The 13,001-nt window shown below is 43.4% G+C and overlaps 1 protein-coding gene across 1 annotated transcript in view; it reads left to right on the top strand.

Moving 5' to 3' along the window:
• Positions 1-292: 292 nt before the first annotated feature.
• Positions 293-13,001, top strand: part of LOC126203397 (uncharacterized protein CG3556-like) — a 37,531-nt gene continuing 24,822 nt past the window's right edge. The window contains exons 1-2 of the mRNA XM_049937702.1: positions 293-452; positions 9,987-10,056. Of these exons, the coding sequence (XP_049793659.1) occupies positions 381-452; positions 9,987-10,056 (142 nt within the window). The 5' untranslated portion in view covers positions 293-380. The remainder of the gene's footprint in view (positions 453-9,986; positions 10,057-13,001) is intronic.

Raw genomic sequence — 13,001 nt, 5'->3', positions numbered from 1 at the left:
AGGCTTTGTTTTTATTTCCTCAGAAATCGCCGAAATATGGACAGATAATCCGAAAACCAGATAATCTGCAATTGGATAATCTACAGCACGAGTTAAACATTATTGTGCTACAAAGCTTAAAGCCACAGAAATGCGTTTACTGCACGGAAAGAAAAGCACTGTAATGATCTCTTGCAGCATAACAAGATGCGTGACAGGTATAATACCAATAAGCAGGAAGTGACGCAGTATGGCTTTCACTCTGCTACGACGTTGCGACACGCGATCTTTATTTGTCTGAACTTCCTGGCCTACACTCCTTCACGTGCGCCGCTCCAGCCACTGCGGTACCAGTTATCTGCGTGGTAGCGAAGCACACAGCTGCAGAAAAGTCGCAGACCATGTTGCTGGCGTCGATTTTGGTAATCAGCAGTTGCCTTCTCTCCGTCCGCGCCGGTCCGCCGGCAACAGAGGTGAGAAAGTTGCCGTCTTCTGGAAAATTCTTACACACACTAGGCACACAGGGACACCCTTGTAAAATTTTTACTATTCACATCCGTCTAGCATCGCAAAATTGGCATCATTATCGGTTTCGACCCATCGCCAGCAGATGATCTGTTTAAAAAGAAGGAAATGGGAGGAAGTAAAATATTAGGAAACTAAATTACAAATCAGATCTTCTATAAACAACCATACATATGCAAGGACTTCTGAATGTAAATTACACATGTCGTCCCACACTAACTAGGGGACCATCAGACCTGTTAATTACGGATTGGATCAGTCTTAGCTATGTTATAAAGGGACCTGACCTGAGTACAAAGCTAACGGCTATTCATTCGATTGTCCGTAGTTCCCGACAGTATCAGTGTTGAATTTTAATGTGTATCTCCTCTATCCGTAATTGTAATTGTACTTCGAGCGACCGAGTGTAATGCAGGAGCTAACGACCATGGCAGTTCAATTTCAAACACTGCCAGTGTACTCTTTCACTTCCATCGTACAGAATATCATTAAGTAGCATCGAAAGTGGTAAGTATTAAAAATTCCTAATAATTGTATACCTTCAGAATGATTTCAGTTACAGAAGAAAATACTCACCCCTAATTTTCACGTCGATTATGTAATCAGTATCGATCAGACCCTCTGCAAGTACCAGTCAACCTACAGAACAAGGAGCAAAAATAGATTTGAACAAGATCAGTCATTTCTTCACAGCACAGCACACTGTAGCTGTATCAGGAAAGATACTCCAATACGTTCTCTTACGTATGCAGGAATCATTCGGAAATTAAGTCGGATTGTTCAAAAAAGAGTTAACTACTTGACTCACAAATTTAAGAAAATGTAATTGTGACTTGTGCAAAATCAAGGAAGTTCACGAAAGTACTGCTAGAATAGTTTTTAAAGCCTGCAATTTTGTATCAGATGGTCATTGTATTGGAGGCATCAATGAAACCTCTATGTTTGGGTAGTGGATTGAGAAGCTTCTACAGGATGCTTCCTGCAATAAATCAAGGCCCCACGTTTAATAAATGTGACAGTGGTATCGGGTGATTCCCAGAACACTTTTATTTAGAAGCGAAGTCCATTATCTCTTTGAATATGGAGTGCCTGGCGCACATTGTTTCCTGGTTTGGAGTTGAGTTCGCTTTCGATCTCCTCGTCGGTGTACTCTAAGTTGATCTTTTTGATCACTGCTGTTGATGTGGGGGGTCGGTCAAGTGAGAAATTAACTCGACCACCACGAAAGAATATGGGTCCATTGAGAATAACAGATTGTACAGTGCCATTTGTGCCAAGTTTATTTTCGAGGCTGATTATGTGTTTGTAGACTGGCATGCGGTGTCGGCGTTGACGATACACACGTCGACGAGGCATAATGCTTCAATAGTGTTGCAGATAGAGCTCAAAGCTTACAAGATAGGGCACTGTGGAATTGACCCCAAAACTCAAAGTAGACCTAGTTTTGTCTATAGTAATACGCCTTTTACTTTGTATACACGCTCTTGTAGAAAAGTTAGAATGATGAAAAAATACATGTATGGATGAAAGGACTTGGTGTACTTTCCCAGAATGTAAACCGAGCGAGGTGGCGCAGTGGTTAGACACTGGACTCGCATTCGGGAGGACGACGGTTCAATCCCGCGTCCGGCCATCCTGATTTATGTTTTCCGTGATTTCCCTAATTCGCTCCAGGCAAATGCCGGGATGGTTCCTTTCAAAGGGCACGGCCGACTTCCTTCCCTAATCCGATGAGACCGATGACCTCGCTGTCTGGTCTCCTCCCCCAAACCAACCAACCAACCAACCAGAATGTAACTGTAACTGGTGATATTACTTTGTATTACAATTATTAATAAAGAGTTATCCTTGACTACTGTAACCGGGAGCGTCAGCCGAGAACCGTTAGATGTACATCTGGTAATCGGGGGCTGTTTAGGCAGAGAGTTTGTAAGGGTTGTAATGATAGAATTGCCTCCAAAAGAGGGAATAATTTGGACGATGGGTGAATGGGAATGAGGATCATTAGTTTTAATGATGATGGAATTTCTCATATGGATGAGTTGCTGTACTTGCATTGTTAGTCTGTAGCGCTGAATGTGAGTTAGTAGGAGTGTCTTTGGATTGACAAATTTGGGGTCAAACCTGCTGACCAAAAGCGGAAAGGAATGTACTAGGTGTTGCTGTTGTGAGATGATTTCGACCTGCATGTCATCAGCATCTGGGAGTTTGACACTGATGATCGCTGGCATTCGGTCTTTCGTTAGTTTTAGTGCCAGTTTTAGGCTGGATGTTGTAATGGTCGCCTAGTCGTAGATATTGCTAATTGCTATAATCGCACTATTTCACTCCAATTTACGGAGCTTGTTAGCACTTGATGTTAGGTTGGCGCCATTAAAATGCATTGTAGTAATCGCTGCTGCTTGCTGGATCGCTGCTGTGTCTCGATGCTGATGCTGGCTCTAAATCTGGTTGTCTAGGGTAGAAACATGAGGTCCTGTGTTTTTTATGTGCTGTTGATGATAAAGAACGAGCGAAACCAACAGATATGTAAACATCAAATATTTATTACTCTGGTGGCCATCTAAATTCCACTGTCCACCAAAGACCATGACACAACACAAAGTAGTACTTCCTTTACATGTTCTTTGCATTGTTTATCCACCTCAAACAATAACACACAAACACACTTTACCAAAGTGACGTTCCGACTGTCTCTCGACCCTTCTTGCTGCTTGTATTTATAACATTGTCAAAGAACTACTAAAAAGAGATATAGTTTATAAGTCACATGTACATCTGTTATCATAATTTGTGCAGAAAAGTTATTAATTTGCATCGAGTGACATAATTTAACATGTTGTTAAAATGACAGACAGATTTGTTGACTTGACAGAATAATTCTTTGTTACAAAAAGGCCTTTTTTTAGAAGTTTGTCAATTGACTTCTCTAATTTGCATTAATAAGTAAGTAACATGAATTATTAAGAATTACATTGGTTTTCGTCTAAAATAGGATTGATTACGTGAATACTGAGTGAAAACGCTCCTAGTGAACAAATAGGTTTCACTGGGTGATTTTTATTTAAGGAGATCCAAAATACCTAAGTTGGCTGCTATTTTTCGTACTTCATATTAATTATTTAAGATGAAGTTAGCGTTTTTACATGATGACATTTGCTGTATCAGTGATCTAGTGATACTAACTTTTGTGTGGGTCAGTTATTCAGTATAATTTAATGGGTTGACTGTTTATGGAGACATCTACATCTACATTCATACTCCGCAAGCCACCCAACGGTGTGTGGCGGAGGGCACTTTACGTGCCACTGTCATTACCTCCCTTTCCTGTTCCAGTCGCGTATGGTTCGCGGGAAGAACGACTGTCTGAAAGCCTCCGTGCGCGCTCTAATCTCTCTAATTTTACATTCGTGATCTCCTCGGGAGGTATAAGTAGGGGGAAGCAATATACTCGATACCTCATCCAGAAACGCACCCTCTCGAAACCTGGCGAGCAAGCTACACCGCGATGCAGAGCGCCTCTCTTGCAGAGTCTGCCACTTGAGTTTATTAAACATCTCCGTAACGCTATCACGGTTACCAAATAACCCTGTGACGAAACGCGCCGCTCTTCTTTGGATCTTCTCTATCTCCTCCGTCAACCCGATCTGGTACGGATCCCACACTGATGAGCAATACTCAAGTATAGGTCGAACGAGTGTTTTGTAAGCCACCTCCTTTGTTGCTGGACTACATTTTCTAAGCACTCTCCCAATGAATCTCAACCTGGGACCCGCCTTACCAACAATTAATTTTATATGATCATTCCACTTCAAATCGTTCCGCACGCATACTCCCAGATATTTTACAGAAGTAACTGCTACCAGTGTTTGTTCCGCTATCATATAATCATACAATAAAGGATCCTTCTTTCTATGTATTCGCAATACATTACATTTGTCTATGTTAAGGGACAGTTGCCACTCCCTGCACCAAGTGCCTATCCGCTGCAGATCTTCCTGCATTTCGCTACAATTTTCTAATGCTGCAACTTCTCTGTATACTACAGCATCATCCGCGAAAAGCCGCATGGAACTTCCGACACTATCTACTAGGTCATTTATATATATTGTGAAAAGCAATGGTCCCATAACACTTCCCTGTGGCACGCCAGAGGTTACCTTAACGTCTGTAGACGTCTCTCCATTGATAACAACATGCTGTGTTCTGTTTGCTAAAAAATCTTCAATCCAGCCACACAGCTGGTCTGATATTCCGTAGGCTCTTACTTTGTTTATCAGGCGACAGTGCGGAACTGTATCGAACGCCTTCCGGAAGTCAAGAGAAATAGCATCTACCTGGGAGCCTGTATCTAATATTTTCTGGGTCTCATGAACAAATAACGCGAGTTGGGTCTCACACGATCGCTGTTTCCAGAATCCATGTTGATTCCTACATAGTAGATTCTGGGTTTCCAAAAACGACATGATACTCGAGCAAAAAACATGTTCTAAAATTCTACAACAGATCGACGTCAGAGATATAGGTCTATAGTTTCGCGCATCTGCTCGACGACCCTTCTTGAAGACTGGGACTACCTGTGCTCTTTTCCAATCATTTGGAACCCTCCGTTCCTCTAGAGACTTGCGGTACACGGCTGATAGAAGGGGGGCAAGTTCTTTCGCGTACTCTGTGTAGAATCGAAATGGTATCCCGTCAGGTCCAGTGGACTTTCCTCTGTTGAGTGATTCCAGTTGCTTTTCTATTCCTTGGACACTTATTTCGATGTCAGCCATTTTTTCGTTTGTGCGAGGATTTAGAGAAGGAACTGCAGTGCGGTCTTCCTCTGTGAAACAGCTTTGGAAAAAGGTGTTTAGTATTTCAGCTTTACGCGTGTCATCCTCTGTTTCAATGCCATCATCATCCCGGAGTGTCTGGATATGCTGTTTCGAGCCACTTACTGATTTAACGTAAGACCAGAACTTCCTAGGATTTTCTGTCAAGTCTGTACAAAGAATTTTACTTTCGAATTCACTGAACGCTTCTCGCATAGCCCTCCTTACGCTAACTTTGACATCGCTTAGCTTCTGTTTGTCTGAGAGGTTTTGGCTGCGTTTAAACTTGGAGTGAAGCTCTCTTTGCTTTCGCAGTAGTTTCCTAACTTTGTTGTTGTACCACGGTGGGTTTTTCCCGTCCCTCACAGTTTTACTCGGCACGTACCTGTCTAAAACGCATTTTACGATTGCCTTGAACTTTTTCCATAAACACTCAACATTATCAGTGTCGGAACAGAAATTTTCGTTTTGATCTGTTAGGTGGTCTGAAATCTGCCTTCTATTACTCTTGCTAAACAGATAAACCTTCCTCCCTTTTTTTATATTCCTATTAACTTCCATATTCAGGGATGCTACAACGGCCTTATGATCACTGATTCCCTGTTCTGCACTTACAGAGTCGAAAAGTTCGGGTCTGTTTGTTATCAGTAGGTCCAAGATGTTATCTCCACGAGTCGGTTCTCTGTTTAATTGCTCGAGGTAATTTTCGGATAGTGCACTCAGTATAATGTCACTCGATGCTCTGTCCCTACCACCCGTCCTAAACATCTGAGTGTCCCAGTCTATATCTGGTAAATTGAAATCTCCACCTAAGACTATAACATGCTGAGGAAATTTATGCGAAATGTATTCCAAATTTTCTCTCAGTTGTTCTGCCACTAACGCTGCTGAGTCGGGAGGTCGGTAAAAGGAGCCAATTATTAACCCAGCTCGGTTATGCAATCATTGTTAACATACACAATAACTTTTCTATAATCATAAATACTCGTTAAACTGGTTGAATTTGGAGGGTACCGCATACTTCGGTAAAGTAAAGCCTTTAATACGTTCCGTTACAATGTGGAAGGGAGATTGCGGGATGACTGGATGTAGGGAATGTTTACCTGCTGGTATCGGTATCTGTGGCTTTGCTAATGTTGTGGCCGGCAGTGTCGGGGCTGCTCCAGAAGATGGTGTGGCTGTGGCTGCTGCTCTTGCTAGTGTGCTGCGACTGATGACGCTGCTGGTGATGATGTGGCTGGTGCTGAGAGACCTGGCGTTGATGGAGCTGGTGCTGTGCCCTGGGCTGTCGGCGGCGCCGCTGATGGTGCTGCAGTGTTGTTAACAGACTCTGTGGACGTTCGAAAGATAGTTGTTGCCCATGTTGTTGACCAGGTAGCAGGCGGTGTTCTGTAGACTGCGGCTCTGTTTGTTGTTTCAGCGGTTATGGACGATGTCATTCTGATGCCGTATAGCAATCCGGCGATGGTGGTAGGGTCTGTCTGCGACAGAACAAGCTGACCTCTCGGCGACGATTTTGTAAACACTGCTGGCGATGGGTGTCACGGTGGTGGTGACAGTCCGATGCGACATAAGAGCGGTCTCGTCATATTCCAAATCTAGAAGAGTAGCTTCTAGCGAATCAGTTACTGCGAGTTAAGGGACTCCAATCCTTACTGTGAATGAGAAGAACTTTGATTCCTATATACTAGTGGAAGAAGCTGTTTCCCTGATCTGTTAGGGTATTGAGGATGAGGAGGAGTGTTAGACGACCTTTATTGGTGTTTGCTTTGTTTCTTGTCATTGGTGGAGCTAGGAGAATGAAAAACATAGCACTGTTTACTTGATGTCTTATGGCGATTGAGGCGTGCCAGTACTCTGTGATGCCCTTAGGTTAGTTAGGTTTAAGTAGGTCTAAGTGTAGGGGACTGATGATGGTTCAAATGGCTCTGAGCACTATGGGACTTAACTTCTGAGGTCATCAGTCCCTTAGTACTTAGAACTACTTAAACCTAACTAACCTAAGGACATCACACACATCCATGCCCGAAGCAGGATTCGAACCTGCGACCGTAGCGGTCGCGCGGTTCCAGACTGTAGCGCCTAGAACCGCTCGGCCACCCCGGCCGGCCGGGACTGATGACCTAAGACGTTAAGTCCCGTAGTACTTAGAGCCATTTGAACCATTTTTTGAGTAACCTGTGTACCTACTACTGATGTGCCCTCCAAGACGCCTCTAAGTCTTGCTATGTAAAAATTGCTGTCCCATAGCACTGTTAGGACCCTACCACACTGAGACGTCATGGCAGGTCCGCTGGCCGTTCTGCTGGTAGCGCTCAACACCTGGCAGCCAAGACGCTGGAAGCCTGTAACCATCTTCTCTATTAAAGATAGCAGGTCGCTTCGCTATTTGTATCGCCTTTCTGATCTTCTTCCTCAGTGTAAGTGGCTGTGTCACCAGTATGCGGGGTTCTTGAAATACCTGTACTGTTTGTTTGCTACACTCATCCTTGTGTTTCTCCACTGCTGGCTTGGTGTGTTGTCTTAGGCGAATGTATTTTCATGTTCATCTCAACATGAAAATCCTTGTACTAGTTGGTCACCCATCTTGCTTACACACACCAAATGGTTCAAATGGCTCTGAGCACTGTGGCACTTAACATCTGAGGTCATCAGTCCCCTAAACCTTAGAACTACTTAGACCTAACTAACTTAAGGACATCACACACATCCATGCCTGAGGCAGGATTCGAACCTGCGAGTGTAGCGGCTTACACACACTAAGCCACAATCGCAGCTGATATCGTAGACTCCAGCAGTACAGGGTTTGTATAAAAAGTAATGCGACTGATTTTTTGCTCACATGACGTGACAGTACTTCGCAGTGTGCGCTCGCCTGGAGAGATTGGTGGTGGTGGGGTGTCTGGCTGAAAACGAGCGGCGTGCCAGTCACCTGCGGGCTCTTGTCTAGGCAGCATCGTGCGTTGAGTGGACACGTCACAAAGTTGTCGGTCGTGGCGCAACATGCAGCAAACGATCGAGCAACGTTACGCTATCAAGTTTTGTGTGAAACTAGGAAAATCGGGTATGGAAACGTTGGATATGTGTGGGCAAGCGTACAGCGATGATTGCCTGTCAAAGGCCTAGGTTTTCAGATGAGTGAAGAGCTATTATTGTTATTGAACACCGACCGTCGGATGAGTGTCAGGATGATAACAGACGACCTCAGACATGATAAAATGACAATGCACAACATCATCACCAAAGAATTGTCGATGAGGAAGATCTGCGCCAAGATGGTCCCAAAGATTTTGTCAGATGTTCAAAAGCAAGCACGTGTGGATGCCTACCAAGACAATCTCCAGGGCCTTGAAGCTGATCCGGAATTTTTAGATAATGTTATCACCGAAGACGAAACCAGGGTGTTTCAGTACGACCCGGAGACAAATAGCACGAGTGCCGAATGGCCACTGCAGCATCCCCATGCCCAATAAGGCTCACATGAGCAAATCGAAGGTGAAAGCCATGCAGATTGTGTTTTTCGACGTCAGGCGCGTGGTTCGTCATGAGTTTGTACCCCAAGTCCAAACTGTCAACGGTGCTTTTTATTGTGAAGTGCTCAAGAGACTGAAAGCCAGGGTCCATAGCATGAGGCCAGCCATCACCGATGATGGGAAGACGCATCATGACAGCGTGCCAAGTCACACCTGCTTCATGGTGGCCAGCTACCTGGACAAGAAAGGGATTCCAACGATTCCGCAGCCCCCCTACAGTCCCAATGTGGCACCACCAGACTTTTTTTTGTTCCTCAAATTAGAAACTTCCTTGAGAGGACACCGTCATGGGACCCTGGAGGAGGTCCAAGCTGTCCCAATGAGGGCTTTGAAGGCCATCCCGGACTCAGCGTTCGTGGCAGCGTTCGAAGCGAGGAAATCTCGCTTGCAGCGGGTTGTTGACTCTCAATGGTCATACATTGAAGAGTACTAAGTTTGGAAATTTGTGGTAGGGTCTTATGAGACCAAACTGCTGAGGCCATCGGTCCCTAAGCTTATGCATTACTTAATCTAACTTATGCTAAGGACAACACACACACCCATGCGCGATGGAGGACTCGAACCTCTGACGGGGGGAGCCGCGCGGACCGTGACAAGGCGCCTTAGATGGCGCGGCTACCCTGCGCGGCAGTACTAAGTGGTTGTAGCGCCATCTGCAATAAATTTTGATTCACAAGCTCAATCTCTTTAGTTTTTATACAAACCCTGTATGTAACTTACCGACTCAATCTTTCGTTGAGCCAAGAACATATTTTATTTTGTTGCTGTCTTGTAAAATTGCCTTGACTGACATTATTATTCAGACCCACTTGAAAGTAGGAACACTACCGTACTGAGAAAACACTGTCTTTTGTAGAATACTAGGCGGCAAGGTAGACCAAATAAATAAACAGTAGCTCTGTAGTATCTTGTAGAATCTCTGCTGTGACGTGTCATTGGAGTCGTCGGCGAGAAATAGATCCTATACACATAAAAAGCAGGTAACACAGTGCTGGATACCTCTCATGGATGTAAAAGGCTTCAATAGTCTATCTAGGAGAGTATTCATTCCACATAACGTGCTTTGAAGCAAATGTTTTGTCAGGAGATATATGTTGCGTAGTATAATGGAGATCTACATTGTGGTTGTCCACAGGTGCAGGGTAATGATAGTGGATCCGCAAAATCGAGGGAACTGTCTGATGCCACAGCAGAGGTGCACACAGGTAGGTTTATCATATTTGTTCTTGATACACAATTCGTATAAATAGCTTTACTAACGTAGAAAAAAGATCTTATGAATCAACTATACAGAACGATTCTTATTCAAAAAATTAAAAAAAAAAACGATGCCACGTATGTGATACTGAGACAACTAATTTAATACTAGACACATGGGGCGCAAACGTCAGGAAATACCCCTAAAGTGGATGGCAAATACTGAACGTGATACTTCACATCGAAGATATGAAGGATACTTTCGAGCATGTGCGTTAACGGACGATGGAGCGATGCATTTCTTGCAGTCAACCAAACGGTGCAAATTTCGAACACCTTTCATAAATGTGACCTCTTGGAAACATAGAAGTTATAAAAATATTATCCTCGCTGTAACAAAGCACAAGCTGTTCTTATGTTTGTTTGTGTCCTTCTGTCCCCCCCCCCCCTTTTTTTTTACAGAAGTTATTCAGTAAGAGAAATGTTTTTGTTGTGCTACACTTTGCAATAAACCAGCAGAGAGTACGCAACTGGTAAATAATTTAACAAATCAATACCATAATGTAAACACATTACTGTCTCACGCAATGAAAAAAATTCTACCTGCCAGGCGCAAGACTCGGATCCTGAGCCCCACGCGCTAAATCGCGCATGTAGGCGCAGAGCCACACCGACGTGAACACCTAACTTGTATTTGGATAATGAGGTGCGACAGACCGATAGATTCAACCGCTGCCCGTGCGGCGAATTACGGCATCTGGTGACGTCACATACTGAACACGTGTCATCCGCTTTTGCGGTATTTCCCGGCATTTACAGCCCCCCGTCTCTTATATTAAATTACTTGTCTCGGCGTCACCTACGTCGCTTCAGAGGTTTTCAAACGTTAACGAGAATCACCCTGTATGTTGAAGAAGTAACACATTACACTGTAAGGAGATGGAAATGTCTCCACATTGGGTTCCAAAAATGTAATAAAATGGATAAGGAAATCGATATGCAATTGCAAATGGGATGTCGCCATGCTTGCTTTAGTGAAATTCAGATTAATAAATGTCAAGCAAATGGAATAAATTGAAATTAATAAAGCAGGGGCACATGTATGCGAATTATAATCATGTACAAATAATCAATGCAACTATCAGAGGGCACTGACACGACTCAGTGGTTGGGTATCTATAGAGGGAAGGGAATAAAATTCTTCATTTCACCATATGATGCAATCAGTGACACATGTAGGTGTGGGCAACTGATGTGATGTCGGTGCTACGAGTTGATCTCCCTGCAAGTCTCTCGTGGTGTCACATAACCGTAGACTGACAATAGGCAGCAGGGTCGCGTTGTCCAGAAGGCGTGACATTTCGGAAAGCCGACTTTTTGCCATTTTCAGGCAATTCTAGTGTCAATGAGGAAACTTTCAGTTACGTATGCAGCACAGAATGCATTGGGTGAATATTAACATGCACTCTAAGAACATTATTCTGGCGATGTAACTGATGAGAGTAACTAAAGCTATAAAAATCGAATTAGAGACAGCATAGACTGCTCTCTGTGTGTTACCAACTTCAGCGGTGCATCCACATGTATGAAAACGGAAGAGGCAAAATGAGTTAATTATCACTGGTATGCTACGTGTACCTGACTTTAAAAAACGTTATTTACTGCGAGATAGATGCATGCAACACGACATATGCAGGCAGCTAAAGCTTGTGCGATTTTTCACTTCCAGCCCTGTTCACGCACTCCCTCATAGTATTCGTGATTAATAATATGTACTCATTTCAAAGAAATTGCCACATTCACTCTCTGAACACTAGACGGAAAAATGATTTGCACTTGGGTAACATTTCTTTAACCGTTGTAGATACAGGTATGCGCTATTCTACAGGCGAATACTGCATTTTCAGTGGACTTCCTGCAGAACTGAAAACAATGATACACTCCAAATTTTCAAATTTCGCTATGTCGGCTTCCTACCGCAACCCCGCTTTCAATCCACACAGAAGCTACTCACAGTGGTTTAGAGTCTTACATTGCAGATATTTCTTATTTTCTGGTCTATTACAAATCTTCATCTACATCGATACTCTGCAAATCACATTTAAGTGCCTGGCAGAGGGTTCATCGAACCACCTTCACAATCCTCGGTATTCCAATCTCGTACAGCGCGAGGAAAGAATGAATGCCTATATCTTTCCGTACACTGATTTCACTTATTTTATCGCGGTGATCGTCTCTCCCTATGTAGGTCGGTGTCAACAAAATATTTTCGCATTCGGAGGAGAAAGTTGGTGATCGGAATTTCGTGAAAATATTCCGTCGTAACAAGAAACGCCTTTCTTCTTATCACTTCAGTGACACTCTCTCCCATATTTCGCGAAAATACAAAACGTGCTGCCCTTCTTTGAACTTTTTCGATGTACTCTGTCAGTCCTACCTGGTAAGGATCCTACACCGCGCAGCAGTATTCTAAAAGAGGACGGTCAAGCGTAGTGGATCACTTTAGTAGATCTCTTGCATTTTCTAAGTGTCCTGACAATAAAACGCAACCCTTGGTTAGCCTTCCCCACAACATTTTCTATGTGTTCCTTTCAATTTAATTGTAATTTCTAGGTATTTAGTTGAATTTACGGCCTTTAGATTTGACTGATTTATCGAGTAACCGAAATTTAACGGTTTCCTTTTAGCGTTCATGTGGATAACCTCACACTTTCCATTATTTAGGGTCAATTGCCAACTTTCGCACCATACAGATAGCTTTTCTAAATTGTTTTGCAATTTGTTTTGATCTTCTGATGACTTTACTAGTCGATAAACGACAGCGTCATCTGCAAACAACCTAAGACGGTGCTCAGATTGTCCCCCAAACCGGTTATATAGATAAGGAACAGCAAAAGGCCTATAACACTAACTTGGGGAACGACGGAAATCACTTCTATTTTACTCGATGACT

The sequence above is a fragment of the Schistocerca nitens genome, chromosome 9 (genome assembly GCF_023898315.1).
Source record: "Schistocerca nitens isolate TAMUIC-IGC-003100 chromosome 9, iqSchNite1.1, whole genome shotgun sequence".
Lineage (NCBI taxonomy): Eukaryota > Metazoa > Arthropoda > Insecta > Orthoptera > Acrididae > Schistocerca > Schistocerca nitens.
The sequence above is the reverse complement of the archived record's forward strand: the minus strand, read 5'-3'. Positions and strand labels throughout refer to the sequence as shown.